This window comes from Solea senegalensis, linkage group LG9 (genome assembly GCF_019176455.1).
Source record: "Solea senegalensis isolate Sse05_10M linkage group LG9, IFAPA_SoseM_1, whole genome shotgun sequence".
Classification (NCBI taxonomy): Eukaryota; Metazoa; Chordata; class Actinopteri; order Pleuronectiformes; family Soleidae; genus Solea; species Solea senegalensis.
The window spans coordinates 16,693,215-16,712,319 of NC_058029.1; the positions used below are offsets into that span (position 1 = coordinate 16,693,215).

General features: G+C 38.4%; 2 protein-coding genes across 4 annotated transcripts; one reads left to right on the plus strand and one right to left on the minus strand.

The window, feature by feature from the left end:
- Positions 1–561: 561 nt before the first annotated feature.
- Positions 562–6,443, minus strand: LOC122775111 (protein tyrosine phosphatase type IVA 3). Of its 3 annotated transcripts, none has more exons than XM_044034851.1 (7): positions 6,026–6,442; positions 3,768–4,250; positions 2,312–2,449; positions 2,124–2,216; positions 1,898–2,028; positions 1,319–1,393; positions 562–819 (listed from the first exon to the last, which is right to left on the minus strand). In XM_044034851.1, the coding sequence occupies exons 3-7, from the start codon at positions 2,405–2,407 to the stop codon at positions 702–704; spliced, it is 513 nt and encodes a 170-aa protein (XP_043890786.1). In that variant the 5' UTR covers positions 2,408–2,449; positions 3,768–4,250; positions 6,026–6,442; the 3' UTR covers positions 562–701. The 3 variants fall into 3 exon arrangements, with proteins under 3 accessions (XP_043890786.1, XP_043890785.1, XP_043890787.1); XM_044034850.1 differs by having other exon boundaries at positions 2,312–2,465; XM_044034852.1 differs by having other exon boundaries at positions 2,312–4,250; positions 6,026–6,443.
- Positions 6,444–14,448: 8,005 nt separating this feature from the next.
- LOC122774160 (protein NDRG1-like) lies at positions 14,449–19,043 on the plus strand. Its single transcript, XM_044033217.1, has 12 exons — positions 14,449–14,641; positions 15,201–15,306; positions 15,600–15,720; positions 16,437–16,499; positions 16,601–16,661; positions 16,788–16,874; positions 17,100–17,156; positions 17,238–17,404; positions 17,939–18,038; positions 18,173–18,208; positions 18,314–18,365; positions 18,505–19,043. The coding sequence occupies exons 1-12, from the start codon at positions 14,591–14,593 to the stop codon at positions 18,690–18,692; spliced, it is 1,089 nt and encodes a 362-aa protein (XP_043889152.1). The 5' UTR covers positions 14,449–14,590; the 3' UTR covers positions 18,693–19,043.
- The last annotated feature ends 62 nt before the right edge of the window (positions 19,044–19,105 follow it).

Here is a 19,105-nt window from a genome sequence, read left to right on the forward strand (position 1 = left end):
ACATTTTATACTACAAATCATTCTGCTCGCCACAAAGATCTCCTCTGTGGGAGACAGTAAACAGAGCATAACATAATATGTCAACACATTACTTGACCACAGTATCTGACATACTGTAATATTAAACCAGTGGCTGTGACAAAAAAACGTAAAAGGCTTTATTATTTTTTGATTGTAGCATTATATAGGTTTGTTGCCATGCTAACTGTAGATGAATGAATGAAAAAGTATCCCTTTCACCGCAACTGAAAACAGGCAAAAGCTGGATTAATGTACGGATGTTTACACTGAGCTGCTAAAATGAATCTAATCTAGATTAATTTAATTTGGTAAAATCTCATCATTTCAAGAGTCTAAAATGTATCCCTGATCAAACTTTGTGTGTAATAGAATTTGGGGGGGGGGCCGCAACTGTTCATCCCTCATTAGAATTTTCCATCTTTCTTCACTGTAAGCTGTGAAATAAAGCAAAATTCCAACGGACTAAAATGATCTTTCAAAGACACCTCAAACAAAACAAGTGAACAAAGATGGATTCTAATTGAAAAAAAAGATACTGTTTAAAAAAAAAAAAAAAAACATTCATAAAATCCCTGATGGTGCAGGTGCAGGTGAGACAAGGCTTATGTGGTTGGATTCCTGAGAATGTGTGTGTGTGTGTGTGTGTGTGTGTGTGTGTGTGTTGTGTGTGTTGTGTGTGTTCACATGGTGCAACACTTGTTCTTCTGTGCATGAGACTCTTTGAAGCGGAGTCTCTGCTTGGATCGATATTTCTCCAGGTAGGTTAGCTGTTTGCTGTTGATGGCTCCACGACGCTTCCTAAAATACACAAACGTAAGAAATGATTTCACCCTCGGAGCATTTGCACGCACTGTACTTCCTCTCTCATACTATACAATCTCCATCCTGTTATCGATCTTGATTGTTGCAACAAAAAACGATGCATGGAAAAAATGTTTTAATTTCTACACACTGTTCATTTAAATTGTAGGAGAAGACAGGTAAGAAGGAACAATAGAAAAACGTGAAGGACAATCACACACTCACAAAATATTCTCAATAGCCTTTCATGTGCCTATTCATTGTGTTTATGGTAAATATTCTTTCATGACGTTAAGCTTCCTTAAGTGTTCTTCTTGGCAGTATTTTAAATATGTTAAAAATGCTTTCATATACTGTTCTGGGTGTGTATTATAAAATGCTCCATGTTAAACTATGCATAAAAAAAACATACATTATTCATACACATAGATGCTCTTCTGTTTGCCATAACAACATGAGTGTGAATACACAGGATGTGGTGTAGAATTGTACTTACTGCCTAATGAGTTGAATTGCATCTTCATACTTCATCCCACTCTCTATCAGAGCCAGAGCAACTAGCACAGGAGCCCTGTATATATACACAAACACACACACACAGAGAGACCTGTAAATCCTCAAACAACAACCGCTTTGCCCTGATCAAACCCTAACCCTAACAACAAAAATGTGAGGTGCTGCTGTGGCTTTCATAGCCACACTGTTTGCCTTTTAATAGTATTTGTTACTGTTCTCCATTTAGTTCTTTGGAGGTATAATAAATTATATTTGCTAGACGTTTAATTTGTGCGTGTTCTCAATCCTTTCAAATGTTTTACTGCTACGGTGTGTAAAACCTGACGAGGACACTTCCTATTTCAAAGTGTTTCTTGTGCATTTAAAATTAGAACTCATTGATCATGTCATAATTATTTGCATAGTAGCTTAATTGATTATACAAATATTTACATTTAAACATTTGAACACAAATATACAGTATTTTATTTTGATACATGGTGTGACTGCTGTATTTTGTAGTTTATGTTGATATTAGTTGGATATTTGGTGGTTTATTTTGAAATACATTTTGTCTTACCGGCCCAGTCCAGCCACACAGTGAACAGCCACACAGCATCCTGGGTCCTCCTGAAACTTCTTCTTCAGCAGACTTAACCAGTCGTCAACAAGCTTACTTGGAGGTGGGGCTCCATCATCAAAGGGCCAATCCTGAAAGAGAAGAGAAACATTTTCTACTCCAGCTCCAGGCACTACACATTACGTCACAGTATGACTGATTTAGCTTGTGTGTTTTGTTTCCTCACCACCACATTGATGCCATCTTTCTCGAGTGGCGTTTTGTCATAAGTGATATCGCACACTCGAACCACGGTGGTGGCACCATATCTCTTCAGGTCCTGCATGAAAGGGAGAAACGGTGTGTGCATGTGCATCTCACCTGTATGAAGTCCTCCAGTGCATAGGTGATAGCAGTCACACACATGTTGCTTACCTCTATGAAGGAGCTGAGTGTGCTGTCTGTGGGGTTGTGGGTGATGAGGAATCTCATGTTCTTGTGGGACAGTTCCACTGGAGCTGGACGGTTCATGTTGGCCAATGTGACCTTTGTCCTCCCAGGATGATCTCTGACCTTAATGTTAGTGTAGCTGTTAATAATGAGCCCAGTGTTGGTAGGAAACGTAGCACATAATGTGTATAGCTGTATATTAGCACAATTTCATATTAATGACTTTCTATTTGGAGCACATTTAAAGCTTTTTTGACATGGCAATGACAGACATGGCAGATATTCCCAATAAATGCAACAAATAGTCATAATATATGTTTTCCCTCCAAAATTAAATGTATTTTGCTCAAGTATTTTGTCCTTTTGTTGCTCAAACTGTATCATCAGTCTGTGTAACTTTGGCTCGTGCTCTTACCAGAATCTGCCAGACATCACCAGCTTGACAATACTGGACAAATTTGACTAAAACCATTAAAGAATAGTTCAGCATTTCTGTGGTATTAATCGTACCATTCACATCTGCCTGCTAACCTGGAGCATTTTAGCATAGCTTAGTTTAGCTGATTATTGCTTTTCAGTGTGACAAGCTGTCATTTTCCTGTATGAGTTTTTGCTCAAATTAAAGAAGCAAGGTTACAACATGATAACCAGCAAAGTTTTGTGTAAGTAGGTGAAATATTTCAGGTGGTGACAGAGCCAGGGTATCACGTCTTTATGCTAAGCTAACCAGCTGTTGGCTTCAGCTTTATTTACCATTTAGACTGAGCAGTGGCCTCAATCATACCATTCTGAATTCAGTCAAGGAAAAACATATTAAGTGTTGAAAAAAATGATTTAAAACATCACAGAACCCAGAATAGACAGTTTTGTTTAGTATTTATCAGTAAAAATGTACCCTTTATAACATCATAAGTCTCCAGTGAAAAGTTAAAGAGCTAGTTAAATCTCTTCATAATTCTTCTTTTAAGAGATTTTTTCTCTTGTTAACTGTACAGACTCTGTGTTTGACTCATGGCCCTTAATTAAATGACAATATCTTAATCATTCTTATTGTTGTACTGAATTTGGTGAACAAAACGCTCTTGTCATATCATCTTATTGATGCTAAGTTGTTTAAATGTTTTTCACTGACACGTTTTAGTGTCATGATCATTGCTGATTATGTTTCCATTGTTGCGAATACATTCTGTTTTATAAATGCTTTTTCTTGTTCATTGGAGGTATTACATTTTTCCAAAGAATAAACCAGGGGCATATCTGTGCCCTGGCTGTATTTACGATGACAAACAGAAATGTTTATGTAAGACACACACACACACAGAAGTGCATTAATTAATCATGATTACATTAGCCATATGTGGAATGCCAGAACCAGTCTTTAAAATGCAGGAGGTAGAAAGTGTTGGTGCATTGTTATGTGTAGTCAAAATCGACTTGTCACCTTTAGTTCCAGCTGTGGTCTCCACTTAAAGTCTTCAGGTGATCCTTGACACTTCCTGTTGCCTGTGGAACGTCCTGTTTATAGCCGTTTGACTTGTCTTCCCAATTCCAAGGTCGTAACTGTTTTGTTTGCACCATTCATTGACTGTATTCTATAGTCCAACAGGCTACAGTGTGTCAGGTCTGTCTGTGCGGTCTCCCTTTGTATTTGAACTCTCTGATTGTCAAGTCCTTCACTCTGTTACTGTTGCTGCCTTGCTCAGTGGCTCTCTCTGTCCCTCTCTCTCTCTTCAGATAGCTTCCGGTGTGCGAGACTCCACTTGTTACCCCATGAGCTGGCTGGTTCAGAGGACAATGGAAAAAATGTCTTTCAGGGTTCAAGACCACAGGATGCCATAGTGCACATCATCCCACGTAGGGTTTAAAAGTGTTGGGCGTGGCAGTAATCACCACTCTGCCGCATAAACTCCATCAACCAGTGGTTCTAAAGTCATAAAGATACAGAAAAAGAAACAAGTCAAACATTCAACTTGCAGGGTGAGGAAACATTTCAGTAATTCAGCAATTTTCCGGACAAAGTATCAGCTGAGTGATACCACCAAATAAAAGCAACTTCTCTCATAGGCAACAACTGTAGCCAGACCAGCCAATTAACAACAATAATAATATTCATAATAATAAAAAAAATATTTGAGATTTGCTTGGTGAAATATCACCTCCACTCTCCTCTTTGAAAGTTGGAAATTGTTTGGGCCCATGATCATTTTAGGAAAGTCTGAGTTGTCTAATATACAGTATGTGGGGTTCACAGTATATGGGAGATCATATTAGATTAGCCTGCACAATATCTACAAAATTAAATTTGGTGAGAGAGGAAAAAAATCCAAAAAAAGAGAAGCAATTATGCCTTTTGATTGATCGAGACTGGTTTGATTGTGTCTATGTGACTGAAGAAGTCAAACTACATGCTCTAGTTTAATGTATGTGTAGAAAATACACACATTTAAATTGTACAAAGCAGTGCAAAAACAATCATTTGATTTACACACAAAGGTCAGCTAAACTGGTATATTTCTGATCATGTCCACAGATTGTTTATAGGGAGGGATATATGAACGAAGGTTGCTCAGAGACGAGACTCTCCATCCAATCACACGCCGAATTCAGAACAACAAAGGAAAGCTCATGTAATCTGAGTTATTTACGGTCACCTCTTCACCCCTCTGACACACACACACACACACACACCTTATAATCACATGCTCCAGAAGACTACGGTCTATTTCAGGTTGGTCATTATCTTAAATTAGGAGTTGTTTGTGTTTATACAAACTAGGGCACAGGACAAGCCAAAATGTAAGATGTAAGAAAAACGTTTTTATTTATCATTGACAGGGGGAGCTTATAGAGATTTATCATTTTGAAGCATATATGAGCCATAGGCACAACAAAGTGAAAACTGAGACACACACAGGATACAAACTGCAGACAGAATAAAACAGGTGCATCCCAAGATGGTTTTCTGTCTATATTCCTGTCACAGGTTGGGTGTAGGAACCCGAAAAGTAATAAAAAAAAAGCTTTACATTATTTTAGAGCTGCATTAACATGCCAAAAAAAACACATGAACTTGTTAGCAACACTGATAATAAAAGGACAGGTATTGTAGGCGCCGAGATTTTCTCACAGCACTTGTCATGCAGGAAAAAGTGCATACACTGAATGCCAACTTTTGAAACAGATCTGTAACACTATGCTGCCGTCTTTCTCAACTCGGTGGACAGCTTGGCTCCTGAACGTGCAGGGAAATCCACAAACCACTGAATGTCACTTCCCCCAAATCATTGCAGAAGCAGAAGCAGCAGCAACAACAGCAGCAGCAGCAGCAGCAGAGTTTGAGTGCTGACATACAACCAGCTGACTGCCTGTTATAGGCAACCCCTGTAGAAACTGAATACCTGCAGCTGTATTAATAGCTGTATCTATACTGGTGGCTGGTTGTGTGACACATCAGAATTTTCCATTGCTGGTGCAACCCTGCACTCCTGCTCTCTGCATGTTGCACTCAAGTTCTGTGATTAGCTTTCATTACTATCTCTAACAACACTGTAGTGGGAAATCATTTCTGTATTTTTTTTTGTTTCTCAACTAACTAATATGTCAGCATCCAGAACCTATATTATATAGTATTTAACTGTGATTTAAGGGAACACTGCAAAACAAAGGGAATGCAATATAATATTTAATGTGCATCCTTACCAGTTAGTTCTTCCGTGTCATCTCCAAACAGACTGAACAGTAGTTCCTCTGTCGCTTTGCCACAGTGAAGTCCACCTGCTTTCAGTCTTTTTCCGCCTCAGTAGTAGCTGAAAAATCTGGTCGTGATGCAGAGAGACTTTCTGCAACAACCTGTTGCTCTGCTCCACTGTCTCCCTGCCTCACCCCTGGCCCTGCTTGCCTCTCTCTCTCCCTCTCTTTCTCTCTCTCTCTCTCTCTGCTATGTACAGTTTGTCCCACTTTGTGGCTCTGCCTTGTTGTGGAGCAGCGTAGAGTGTTGGGCCAAGGATCTGCTGTGAGCTGGTCTAATCAGGCTGAGCAGCCATCTGACCCTGACAGACCTGTCACCAGCAGAACACTCTACAGTTAATGCTCTTAGAGAGAGAAAGAGTGAGAGAGAGGGAGAGAGAGAGAGAGAGAGAGAGAGAGAGAGAGAGGCTTCACTCCCCCTCCTCTTCCTCCACTTTCTCCCCTCTTCTCCTCCAGCAGGCACATAGTGGGTAAATAAGAGGTGCCGTTCCCTCCTCCTCCTCCTTCTCCTCCTCTCTCTTCACCCCTTCCAGCAGGCTGATGATTACAGGGTCTAATAAAGGAAGTCCATGATCTCTCATGTAACAGTTTGCAATGACAGATTTAATGTAGATCAGAGTTTAAGTCCATTAGACTTGGTAAATCGTTCCCATGAACATTTCCTGCCACGACACATCTGTCTGGACCGTCTCTTGTTTTCCTTGTCGTCTCCCTCCCTCCCTCCGTTGCGCTCCCCTTCCCCACCCGTTCCTGAAAGACTAAAAATAAATGGTCCTTTGAGCTACCAGACAGATTGGACAAGTCAAACGTTTGAGGCTCCGTTCAGGGAATTAACTTTCTCCATAATGGACACCAGTAGTATCATGGGTCTTTGTTTTCCTGCAGCTAAACCCACCGCCTAAACCACAGGCCATCAGTCAACGTGTTCATCCAAATAAATAAATAAATAAATAAATAAATAAATAAAACACTGTGAAAATGGCAGGACATTAATACATTTCACACAGAGTTGGCTTTTAATGTTTTTCGGGATTTATGTTTAAGTCATCTTTGACAGGTTTGTTTATGGTATGGGGAGGATACGTGAGTCGAGGCGGTCACAAGACAAGTCACAGGCACAGAACCTGCTGGTGCCTCATCTGACCATCAATCACTTAGAGCTGCAGTTAACACAAGTGTTTACCTATTTGCGGAGTCGTGTGTGAAAACTTCCCACTTCATTCCATTGAAATGTCATGGTCATATATATCTGCTGCACAAAGTAACTTTCTGTGTATGTGTTGCACACATGCTCTGGAATCCCACTGCCCTGTCACCTTTTGTTAATTTTGACAACAAGCTGATTCCAAACACAAAGTGACAGGATGAAGAACCTCCAGAGAGAAGAAGAAGAAGGAGATAGAAAAACAAATGACTCCGCTTGGCCTTGTTGAATGACATCAAAGTGAAATGGCACCTTGACCCTTTGTGTTAGTGCACTTACTGAGTTAGACAGTTATATCTAATTGAAGCTCATAAATAATTAAGCTATCCACTTTTTTCTTTGTCTAATTTAACAATTAATAATTGACTTCTTTTTAACACTTTTAGTTTAGTTTAGTTTAGTTTAGTTTAGTTTAGTTTAGTTTAGTTTAGTTTAGTTTAGTTTAGTTTAGTTTATTTGTTTATTTCATTTTGTTCGCAAATTATAAAAAAAATTAATATAAACACAAAATTGTCCATGTCTTGAATGAGAAGGAGCAGAAAGAAGAATCTCATTGACTCTGCCCCTTTATCCCAAGCAATCAATTTACATCACAAAATGACAAACAAGCAAATTATAAATCGTCTAAGAAAAAAAAAGCTTGTCTACTATTTATTGTGTGTGTGTGCATTTGGTAATGTTTTGCTATTTGGATGACAGCACCTATCACATCAGAGAAGGTAGTCCACAATAACACCTTAGGAACCTTAAAACTGTCTATATTCCCATTTGGTCAGCTTTTTGTGTTATCAGCAAAACACACACTCCAGTAACATGCATCTGAAATGTCACAGCCACCTCTCCTTGAGTCATTCATACATTCATATTCATATTCCCCTTGAGGTTTCATCTCTCCCAGATAAGGGAATCAGTGATGTCCAGTGTGACCTGAATGTGACCATCTGTTTTGATGCTGCAAATGGCAGTAAACCAGCCCTAACATGGTTGCTGCATGGCTTCTGGAAATGTGAGCTGACACTTTGTACGTCAGTCCTCAGCTGGCAGTCTTGTGCATTTTGAGGAGCCCAGGACACATCGCGCATTGGCTGTGTGCAGTCACGTGATTGTATAAATCATTGTTGTTTTTGTTACCCCAAAAAGAACCTTTTATTTGTATATATATATTTATATGTATTTATATATACATTATGGGCCACTATGTTTTAACAATAGCCCACAAAGGACAAACTAAATACATTTTGAGTTTTAAGCTATAGATTCCCCAACACAAGGGAAGGGCGAGATAAGGGATATTGCAACTTCTTAAAGGCAAGGGGGATGTCCTGCAAAAACTTTATCAAGGAAAAGCCGTTTGTCCATAGCTTCATAAAGTTCTCTTGTGCCAGACTTGAACTTAAGAAGTTACCGTATTGTCTCGTATCAAACCTGAAACAACGGCTGAAAAATAAGACTATATAGCATTGTACTTTACTTAATATTGCGTCCAGACAAACATTAGTGGTAGGTTGATGAACTTTGATCCCTGTGTGAAAATTCAAACACAGTGATCAGAGGCATTTTGACCATTTATTGTTGAGTTCAATGATGGGATGGAGGAGAACTGGATGAATGTGATGATGCTTCCCTATAGGCATAATGACAAACATAAATCGGTAAACTGTCATGCAGAGCAGATCCAAATAATAAACAAAAGGTAAATTCAGGATATAGTGTATCCACTAAACTCAACAAACATCAATGCCTATCCTTGGAAATTTCTTCACACTTTACATTACTTTAATGTGCATAATAACTGTATATTATATGTATATAAAATCAATTGCGTCAAACTACACATTTTTTGGTTAGCTTTTAGAGTGTGTGGGTTTCCCTTCATTTGTTTTTTCCATCAACACGGCACATGTTCATATTTGTAAATGAGCAAAGTCTCTGCTCAATTAAATAAAAAATAACAAAAAGTCAGTTTTACTAGCAGCAGCATGGTCTTCCTATCAGACAGCACTGATATATATAATGTGTATAAAAAAAACAGACTGGTGATATTTCCACATTGATTTGCAGATTGTTGTTTGTTTTTGGGTTTAACATTCCTTTCTAAGAACAGGTAAACGCCGTTGTACAACTAGATTATTCTCGGTAAGTTATTCTTGGCATTATGCAATGACTGGTGCTATTTAAAGTTCTCATCATCACAATAAAGGAGCGTTAATCTAGCTCAGTACTGTCTGATCTCACCCTGTTGTATTTGTGTCTGCTGAATACAAACATAGCCTCAGGTGGTGGGGGGAAAAAGGCTGACCTACAGTAACAAACCAGTTTGTTATTCAACAGTAATGACTTCTATATGAGAAAATAATTATCACCAGTAACCACTCAGGAACGAGGCCAACCTCTGTTGACAATATCTTCTTTAACTAATGCCGACTGCTTGTGTGGTTCTGTGTCTGTTGCAGTCAGTGCCGGCCCACGCCTTTATGCGGCCCTATAAGCTGAATTTTGTTTTGTGTTTGATTATTATCGATCCAAATGTAACAGTATAAACTGCATTGATTATAGTTGTGTTATTTACTCTGAACTATAGTGTAATCCTGGGTTTGTCTACAATTGCGTGATTCTATTAAAAGAGCTGTGGGTGCAGAAAAAACACACAGGGTCTTCCTTAAAGCTGCACTTTATGCTTCCTTTCATCACTTGAACAGTAGGACCTCACCTCATCACCGTTTTCCATATCACTCTGTCCATCGCGATCACAACACTGCAAAACAAGCTGTGCCACCCAAAATAGTTCCTGATCCACATCCATCCATTAAACATCCATTTAATCGGCCCTCCAAAAGTAAATCCACAAAATAAATCACACAAAAATAATCTAGTGTCACTCTTAGTAAAATCACAAAAGTGGCCAAGTATTAATTTGCACTTTTATATTCCAAGAGAAGCATCAAGTGTGGTAATACTGAGCCTGACAAGTAAACCAAGTAAAACATAAAAAGTTTAATGTTGGTTTTTAAAAACACATGCAAAGGTGCTCTAAATTAGCAAACTTCAACAACATAGCAAACCAAATAACTTAAGCTCAACACTATTTACACTTCTAAAGATATCTGCTGCTGCTGGGGCACCCCTGCAGCCACTAAGTTCACTTATGCCTTGGGCCAGCCTTTGTTGCAATACACGTGAGTGTATATTTACCATATTAATAATAAATATGCAACTCCTCCCCTGGAAGAGTGTGGAACTCCGTCCCTGAGGCACACCACTCCTACCGCAGTGTGAAATAGTTTATAATTCGCTGAGCTACTCGGAAGAAACTGGATATGAAAGGGAAGCACAGTCACTTCCACCAGATTTATTTTGGAAGCCGACATTCAGACTTCAACATGTGATGCGGACACATCACTGTTGTCTCCACAGCACATGGACCTTCATATCCTCGTGTGTATCGTGCATTGACAATACTCGGATCTTATCTTATGAAACTCCATGTGAGGGTAACAAGTGCGTCACTACTTGCGAAGTAATGAGATCCTCATTGGATTGAACTGGATGGTAAAAAAGAGAGCGAGAGAGTGGGATCTGCAAAGTGATAAAGATCCAGATGCAGTAGTACAACGTGGTGAAATATGACACAGTGAGATATGATACAGAGACAAGATATCGATAAGGATGATATATATTCGTACTATTTACTGTGGTTGTTACAAACAGCAAAAACACTCTGCTCTATAAGGAATTCAACAAGTAAGTTAGGACCTAACAATATCATCACATGCCCCGGTGCCATATTGGAAAAGAAGTCATGAAAAGGTCCTGTGACCTGCACAAACCCTCAAAAACATGCCCACGGGACAACCCACATAAATGCACGTACACACAGTAAGGTTCAAAAGAAAATCCGACACATACCTACCAATAAAGAGAGAGGGTTAGTGAGACACAGAGAGAGAGAGAGGAAGAGAGAGAGGGAGAGAGAGAGAGAGAGAAGAGAGAGAGAGAGAGAGAGAGAGAGGGAGAGAGAGAGAGAGAGAGAGAGAGAGAGAGAGAGAGAGAGAGAGAGAGAGGGAGAGAGAGAGAGAGGGAGAGGAAGAGAGAGAGAGAGAGAGGGAGAGAGAGTCAAGCATGTGGCAAGCAGCAGCAGCTGCTGTGTGTATAATTAGACTGTTTTGAAAGCTGAGAGTCAGACAGCAGGACTTTTACCTGCAGACTGAAGAGTTACCGTGACAACCAGTTGTCTGTATGATAATACAACGTTATACTACGGGCTACATTATGCACTGTATATAAAGCCTTAGTGAAGACATAAAGAAAAACCAAAATGGCTCCATAAAACCCGAAAATGCAAACAGGATTAGGCAGCTCATATTTTTAGAATATTATATCAAATATAATATAGAATATATAATATCATGATCTAAGTGGTGTATAGATTATCTCCTGCATTGGCCTACTTTTTTTGTATTTTGTAAGTCATGATTAGTGGTCACTTAACCATATGCTTAGATTCCATGCTTTCACAAGTCGCTTTCCATCTCACTGTCCATCCCTTCTGTTTTGGAACAGCCACATCCACATGACCCCATGATGTTTTGACTTCAGTGACTACCAAATCAGTTCAAATTATATATTTGAAAATGGCAAGATCACGAATGAATGCGGTTTATTTTGTTTTGTTTTATTCCTGAGACAATTTACCCATCTTAAACTCAGAAAAAAAATGAAAAGACACACAAATCTTAATACAAAACCTTGCTTAGCAAATTCATCACTGATTTTGTTTTTGCTTGATAAGCAAGGCTTTGTATTGTAACAAAACCATATTCTTTTTCTGTTGGAAGTTCATGTTACACATTCAGAAATTATGGTTTTGTTCAAACAACATTAAAAATTGGAACAAAAGGACACAAGTATCAAGGGAAAACAAAATCAGTGCTGATCCTCTGACCTTCAAGCTGCCTGCAGCCAAAAACAAAAAAGTCGACATAAAACGCCATCTAGTGGATACAGCTAGGAAATGACACAAGGGACCAAAGGTCTGCTGGAAGTTCTTGATCTATGTGCATGATACTGTTTTTCTAAGGAATTCAAAGAACTAATCATAACGACTAAAATGTTTTACTTTCTGTTAGAAGGTTTATCTATGAAGACATTTGCTGCGTGTGCTTTAAATATATATTTTTTAATTTGGATATTTGAAATAGGATACACTAGATGAGTTTGAATGTTGTCCAATGATGGCTGAATTCCATTTAGCTGCTTTGCATGTGTGAGAGGGCAACACAGTCTCACTAAACTTTAACAAAAATATTGTAGTTGGCCTGATGTTGTAGCTGTTGTTACAAAAACACCAAGGAAAACAACACGTTCTTATGTATGTTGTCAACTGTCACCACATTGAAAAAAAATATGGGTCAGCAGTCAGTGGTGAAATAGGCTAGCAGGCCAGAGATTAGTCGGAGTTAGTGTGATGTTAAAATGGCTTCAGACTGACGTGAGGCTGAGAAGGACCCATCTGCCACGCTCTGCTTTCTCACCTCTAAATGGATTAAATGTGCTGCACAACGTGCTGCTGGTAGTGATGGTAAAGGTGGAGGGTTGCAGTGAAGCAAAGACCATTTCATTTAGAAACAAACAAATAACATTTGCCTTTGGTTGTTCTTTTAAAACCACTTGCATGACAAAATTCAAGATTCAAGATACTTTATTGTCATACGCTCGATAACAATGCATTATTATTATTGTTATAACCAGTAATGAAATTCTTTGTTCCCAGTGTCGCCTCAACTTTACAAAGTAGTATGATGAGGAAGAAATGTTTAGTGAATAAAGTTACATAAAGAAAATATGCACAAAATAGAATTAGATATATAAGAAGTATATAGGTGTCAAAAAATAGGCAAAGTGGAAAGAGTACTGAAATATAAGTAAAGGTATTTTGATAAAATTGAAAAAAGTAAAAGTACTGGTCTAAACATGTACTCAAGTCAAAGTAAAAAAGTAGCTTTTTAAAATGTACTCAGAGTAAAAGTTACTTAGTTACTTTTTAAACAAGGTTGGGGTTCTTTCTTGTGTCGTGCAAAAAGCACAAGGGGACACAAATCTCACATGCATTGTTTTTAATTAAAGGCCAAACCTTTACAAATTAAAAGTGCTGACAAAACAAAACATGTAAACATAATGTATCAGTCAAAACTGTCCTCATCTTTCGCTGCCAAAAGTTCAGGCCATATTGTTTACTAGTAAAAGTAAAATTACAAAATGAATACAAAAAACCTACACAATTACAGTAACGTGAGTAAATGTCATTTGTTACTTTCCACCTCTGAACACAGGATAATAAATTGTGAATAAGTAAAACTAGCTCAGGCAGCTGAAGGTGAGGTTTCAGAGTGCTCTGTACCTCCTGACAATCACATTATATTACATGATATTGTTTGTGAATAACTAATACTAATTGTCCAGTGAATGAACCATTAGATTTCTTTTCTGTACAATCTGAAACCTGGTCTGAAAGTGGATTTAGAGCAAAGATTGACTTATACATTAGTCAGTAATATACAAAGTGCATATCTGTGTGTCCACTGCTTTTGCAAAAAGAGTAGTAATAATGAAAATGAAATAGAAATATAAATCCAAACAGCAAAAATAAATTCACACATGTATTCACAGACGTGTAAGAAGCACATGATAGACATCATTCAGAGAAGCTCCTCAGATTAAGTTATTATACTTAATTAGGGGGGTAAAGGTTACTGACCGGCAGGAGGAGAATATTTTTGCTGTGAGGAGCAGATGGCTCACTGAGATTAGACAGCTGACCTGCTCAAAGTCTGGCGGAAGGTATTTGTGGGTCTCCTGATGCCGCACGGCAAAAATAACCTGTGAACTTTATTGGCACCACTGTGACATGACAGTTAAGAAATCACATCCCTCGTGTGTTTTTTTAATGCATAAGTCAAATGAATAAAGTAAATAAGGTCAGCTTGAATAAACAGAAGTTTAAAATCATACGGTGAAGTTGTGTTTTTTGCAGTTTGGATGTGCTGAATGAGAAATCCAGTGGTGTGTCTTTGACAACAGCCTGAGGTCAGATTAAAACAGGAAGAGGCCAGTTGACGGCTGTAGTTAGGGCTTAGAGACAGATCAGTGTCAGAGGATTTATAAAGCAGCTCAACACACTCACTGTACAGCACTGATGACTCAACACTGTACTTAGTCTATCAAAGAATTTGTTATTGCAGGACTGGCGATATCCAGGAATACAAATAAGGAGAATAACCTGTTTCTTTTGTGGTCGGCTCTGCATCACAGCTGCCATGGTTCTGGAGGAGAATGAGTGTGACTCTATCTTTGAGCCCAGTATCACTGTGAGTATCACTTCTGTTAGCCCTGTATCTGTTATCACATAGTTTTTGTCTGCATGGTTATAGAAATCACTGGTCAGTCACTGAAGTGTCACAGTGTCAAAATTATATATTGTTTAATTTCACTAAAAAATTATTATTTTTTTTTAAAGGTTTAAAGGGCCACTTCACCCAATAAATACATTTCTTTTTTTTACTAATTTCCAGAGATAAATGTCTTATTCAATCATCAGACAGTGGATTTTAAGAGACATGTCTCATTCCCACGCCAACAGAGCAAGTTGGGATTGAAAAAATAAATAAAATTGACAAAAATTCAACATCAAAATCACTTCCTTCAGAGAAAATAAAAGTCCTACACTGCCCTGAACCTACTTACTGTGTTTCGGTCAAGTTTTATGAGTAAAAGATTTAAATTTAACAACAAATTTAATCCGACTCTAAACAAAAGCAGCAGCATCATAATGATTTTAAGTTGATTCTACTAAATGGTAAAAAATGGTTTGAAGAATCAAAAGAAACACAAACTTTTGCAGCTAAACTCAGTTTTTATGTTTTTTAGGAGGAGTTCGTCGAGACTCTGTATGGGAGCGTCCACTGCATCATGACAGGGACTCCAAAGGCAAACCGGCCAGTCATCCTGACCTTTCACGATGTTGGACTGAACCGTAAGGCGCACCTCTTAAACTGACAATGAAACAATATTCAATATGCAAGTAGAACAAATGCCAAACTTTAACAAGGAAGCACTGAAAACACTACACATCAACCTAACGTTGAAATATTGTAATATATAGGTACATTTTTTTATATATATACATATATATATATATATATATATATATATATACTATAATAGATTTCAATAATACTTATTCTACACTTTCTATACCCTTGCAAGATAACCTTTTGCAAACAAAACCATGATGTGATTTTCTTTTTTTTTCCTTACTTCCCATAGATAAGACCTGCTTTGAGACGTTGTTCAACCATGAAGACATGCAGGAAATCAACAGACATCTACCTGTTTGTCATGTTGAAGCACCCGGACAACATGAGGGAGCCAATACTCTCCCGACTGCGTAAGTTATTTATTTATTTATTTTCAACAGCAGGCTTACTTTTATTGCTATTTATATTAAAGTTGTTGTTTTTTTTATAAATATGGCAGTAATAATTGATGATAAATATGATCACGCATGGGTAAAAATACATCAAATGTAACACTAAAAGTACTATAGCTGAAACTGTGCTTTTTGTGTGCACAACCTTTATTATTGTAAATTCAAATTTTAATGTAACATCCAATATAATAATTTCATAAACACTTTGAAGCCCATCATTAAGATCAATAATTTCTAACTTTAAAAGTGCCAAAAAACAGTTAGAGGTAGGAATAACCTTGTCAAGTTGTTCACACCATAGCACTAAACCATGTGATGAGAACATACACAAATGAAGTCTAGAAAAGATGAATTATTATCGTCCGATGACTAAATGGAGAACAAATAATTTATACATTTAAAAAAGGCCAATCCATGAAAGCTTGTGACCTAGTCAGTGTGTTGATATGTGTGATTTTAATGAGTGCGGACAAATTAAAGTAGGCACCAAGTACCATGCTCTCTCAAAATAAGTATTTTACAGTATTTTTAAAACACACAAATTTAAGCATTTTGGTACAAAATATGAAGGCTTTTTCATCTACTCAATAAAATACAAATAATATTTTTATTTTTGGAATTCATTTAAATGCACGTGTAACACATACTGCCCATCCCTGTATATGATCTCTCAGGTACACGTATCCATCCATGGACCAGCTGTCTGACGCACTGCCCTCTGTCGTCAAACACTTTGGGTAGGCCCCACTTAATTTACGAAACCTTCTTATTTGGACTCTCCTTCATATTAACAAGTGAACCGCTGACTGATTGGTCCGTTTAACTGTCTGTTGTGCAGACTGGGCAGTGTGATCGGACTGGGAGTCGGAGCAGGAGCCTACATCCTGGCGAAATTTGCTGTAAGTTCACAACTCTTATTCATTTCAACATGACACAGTGAGAGGACAGAACCTTAAAACCTAGAGAGCGAACTGTAACATTTGATTTTAAGGGGAAACAACTGCTGTGTTTGCATGTCTGCGTAGCTAAATCATCCTGAGATGGTGGATGGATTACTTCTGATCAACATCAACCCAAATGCTGAAGGACTTATGGATACTGTGGCAAACAAGGTAAACTCTTCTATATTAAGAATAGTGTGTATAAGTGTGTTGTTGCTGTCTTCTGCAGAATTCTGGATGTGGATCAACATCTCAGTTGTTTTGTTTCCTCCCCCTCATACATCAGTGGTGATAGATATTGGAATTTGACTGATCGTGTACCTCGGCTGCTCCTGGTTGAACCCACACATTGTCCCATTTGTGTGTGATAATGTGCATATTTTGTGCAATTTACAGATCACTGAATGGACCCACACTCTCCCAGACACAGTCATCTCACACCTGTTTGGACAGGTGAACATCATCAGTCTTCTATCACATGACAACAAGACAAGTGGAAATATACTGTACACGCTAACCAAACTGACTTTTCAGGAGGAGATCCAGACCAACCATGACCTCATTGGGACGTATCGTCACCACATCACCGCAACGATGAACGAGTCCAACGTGAATCAGTTTCTCCGCTCCTACAAAAGCCGCAGCGCTCTGGAGGTGGAGAGGCCTGTTCCTGGAGGAAGCATTAACGTCAGGACACTCAAGTGAGTAAGAAACAACCAGATGTTTTGCCACGCATCCAAGTGATTGTTGTAAAAAAAAAAATAGGGACGGCGAGATACCACTTTTGTGAGTCTAATACCGATATTATCCCAAACTCCTGATAACGATATCAGTCCAATACAGTCATTGTAGACCTTTTCAAATATGAAGCTGTTCATAATACATTTGTGCTGATGCATTTCAAGCTATTTCAAAGACATAATTCTCCAACTGTGCAACAAATATTCTTCCCCCATAGAGAAGGACTAAACAGCACTCAACATGACTCAGCTAAAATGCTGTTGCTGATTTGTATTTACATTTTTACAGTTTGTGCATCGTGAAGCATGTGGTATCTCATATTTTTGTATTGTATTTTACATTTTTATCTGTCTGATTTTTACCAGTATCTGACCAATACCAATACATACCTAGTAAAAACTCGGAGTTATTTTAATTCCCTGTGACACAAACAAGTTAAAATAGGACTATTTTTTCTATATAATGCCTTGGTTTGTTTTGTTTTGTTGTCACAGGTGCCAGACTCTGCTGGTTGTAGGAGACTGTTCTCCAGCTGTCGAGGCTGTGGTCGAATGCAACTCTAAACTCAACCCCACCAAAACCACACTGCTCAAGGTAATAATAAATAAATATAAATTAACAAGGAATGGGGAAAAATGCACCCATGCAAACATCCACAGAACATTTGATGTGTTTTTACTGATTATCTTATACTCTTTTGTACACCTGTCCATGCTTCATTCTTCTAGATGGCAGACTGTGGAGGACTTCCTCAGGTGAATCAGGTGGGCTGTGACTTTTTAACTTTCTACTTTGTTGATTACCCTCTCATAGCTCCACCTTTGATTGGTTGGAAATGCATTTAACACTTGTCATCTTTCTCTCCACAGCCTGCTAAAGTTATCGAAGCCTTCAAATATTTCATCCAGGGCATGGGATACTGTAAGAAACTGATATATTTATATACATATATATATATATATATATATATATTAATAAATCCCATTATATCATTGTATTTGTATTAATATGGGACATTTTAGAGGCAGATTCACAACGTGTTCCTCTTCTATCTCTATAGTGTCCAGCGCCACTATGACTAGACTCCGCTCAAGAACGAGCTCCACCTCCAGCATCTCGTCCGTAGAAGGATCTCGCAGGCGCACACACACCAACGAGAAACGTGGACGATCGCACACCGACGTCTCCATAGAGAGCGTGTCCAGTGCGAGCCAGAGCATCTCAAAGTCCACTCAAGTAGTATGCTAGAGTATCCCATGCACTTCCTTCAAACTATACCTCATATCTTCCCCCCTCTCTTCCTCCCTTTACGTGGTAATGCCCTTATCTGCACTAGTAGACAGTAGCTGAAAGGTCACAGGTCACTGCGATTCATCTCCATCTCTCTTGTCTCCCTCTCCATTCCACTGCGTCTGTATCTCCTCCACACTCACGTTTCTCTCTTAAAGTGAAACCTGCGCTGAGCTGTTAATCCATGCCTCTACCCATATATTCTTCTTTACTGTATTTGTTTTTCTCTCCACACTCTGCTTATTTCTTTGCCAATGTCTGTGATTTACCAATAAAATGTTTCCTCATGTGGGAACTTGATGTTCGCAACTGCTGAGGTGTGAATTATTAACTGCAGTGATACAGAATAGTTGGAGCTGGATTTGCTTGGG

Coding starts and splice junctions, on each gene's coding strand:
- LOC122775111 (XM_044034852.1), bottom strand. CDS start 2,407: ATGAACCGTCCAGCTCCAGTGGAACTGTCCCACAAGAACATGAGATTC. Junction 2,029..2,123: donor AAGATGGCATCAATGTGGTG/GTGAGGAAACAA, acceptor CTTCTCTTTCAG/GATTGGCCCTTTGATGATGG. Junction 1,394..1,897: donor TGTGTGGCTGGACTGGGCCG/GTAAGACAAAAT, acceptor GTATATATACAG/GGCTCCTGTGCTAGTTGCTC.
- LOC122774160 (XM_044033217.1), top strand. CDS start 14,591: ATGGTTCTGGAGGAGAATGAGTGTGACTCTATCTTTGAGCCCAGTATC. Junction 18,209..18,313: donor GACTTCCTCAGGTGAATCAG/GTGGGCTGTGAC, acceptor TTCTCTCCACAG/CCTGCTAAAGTTATCGAAGC. Junction 18,366..18,504: donor CATCCAGGGCATGGGATACT/GTAAGAAACTGA, acceptor CTATCTCTATAG/TGTCCAGCGCCACTATGACT.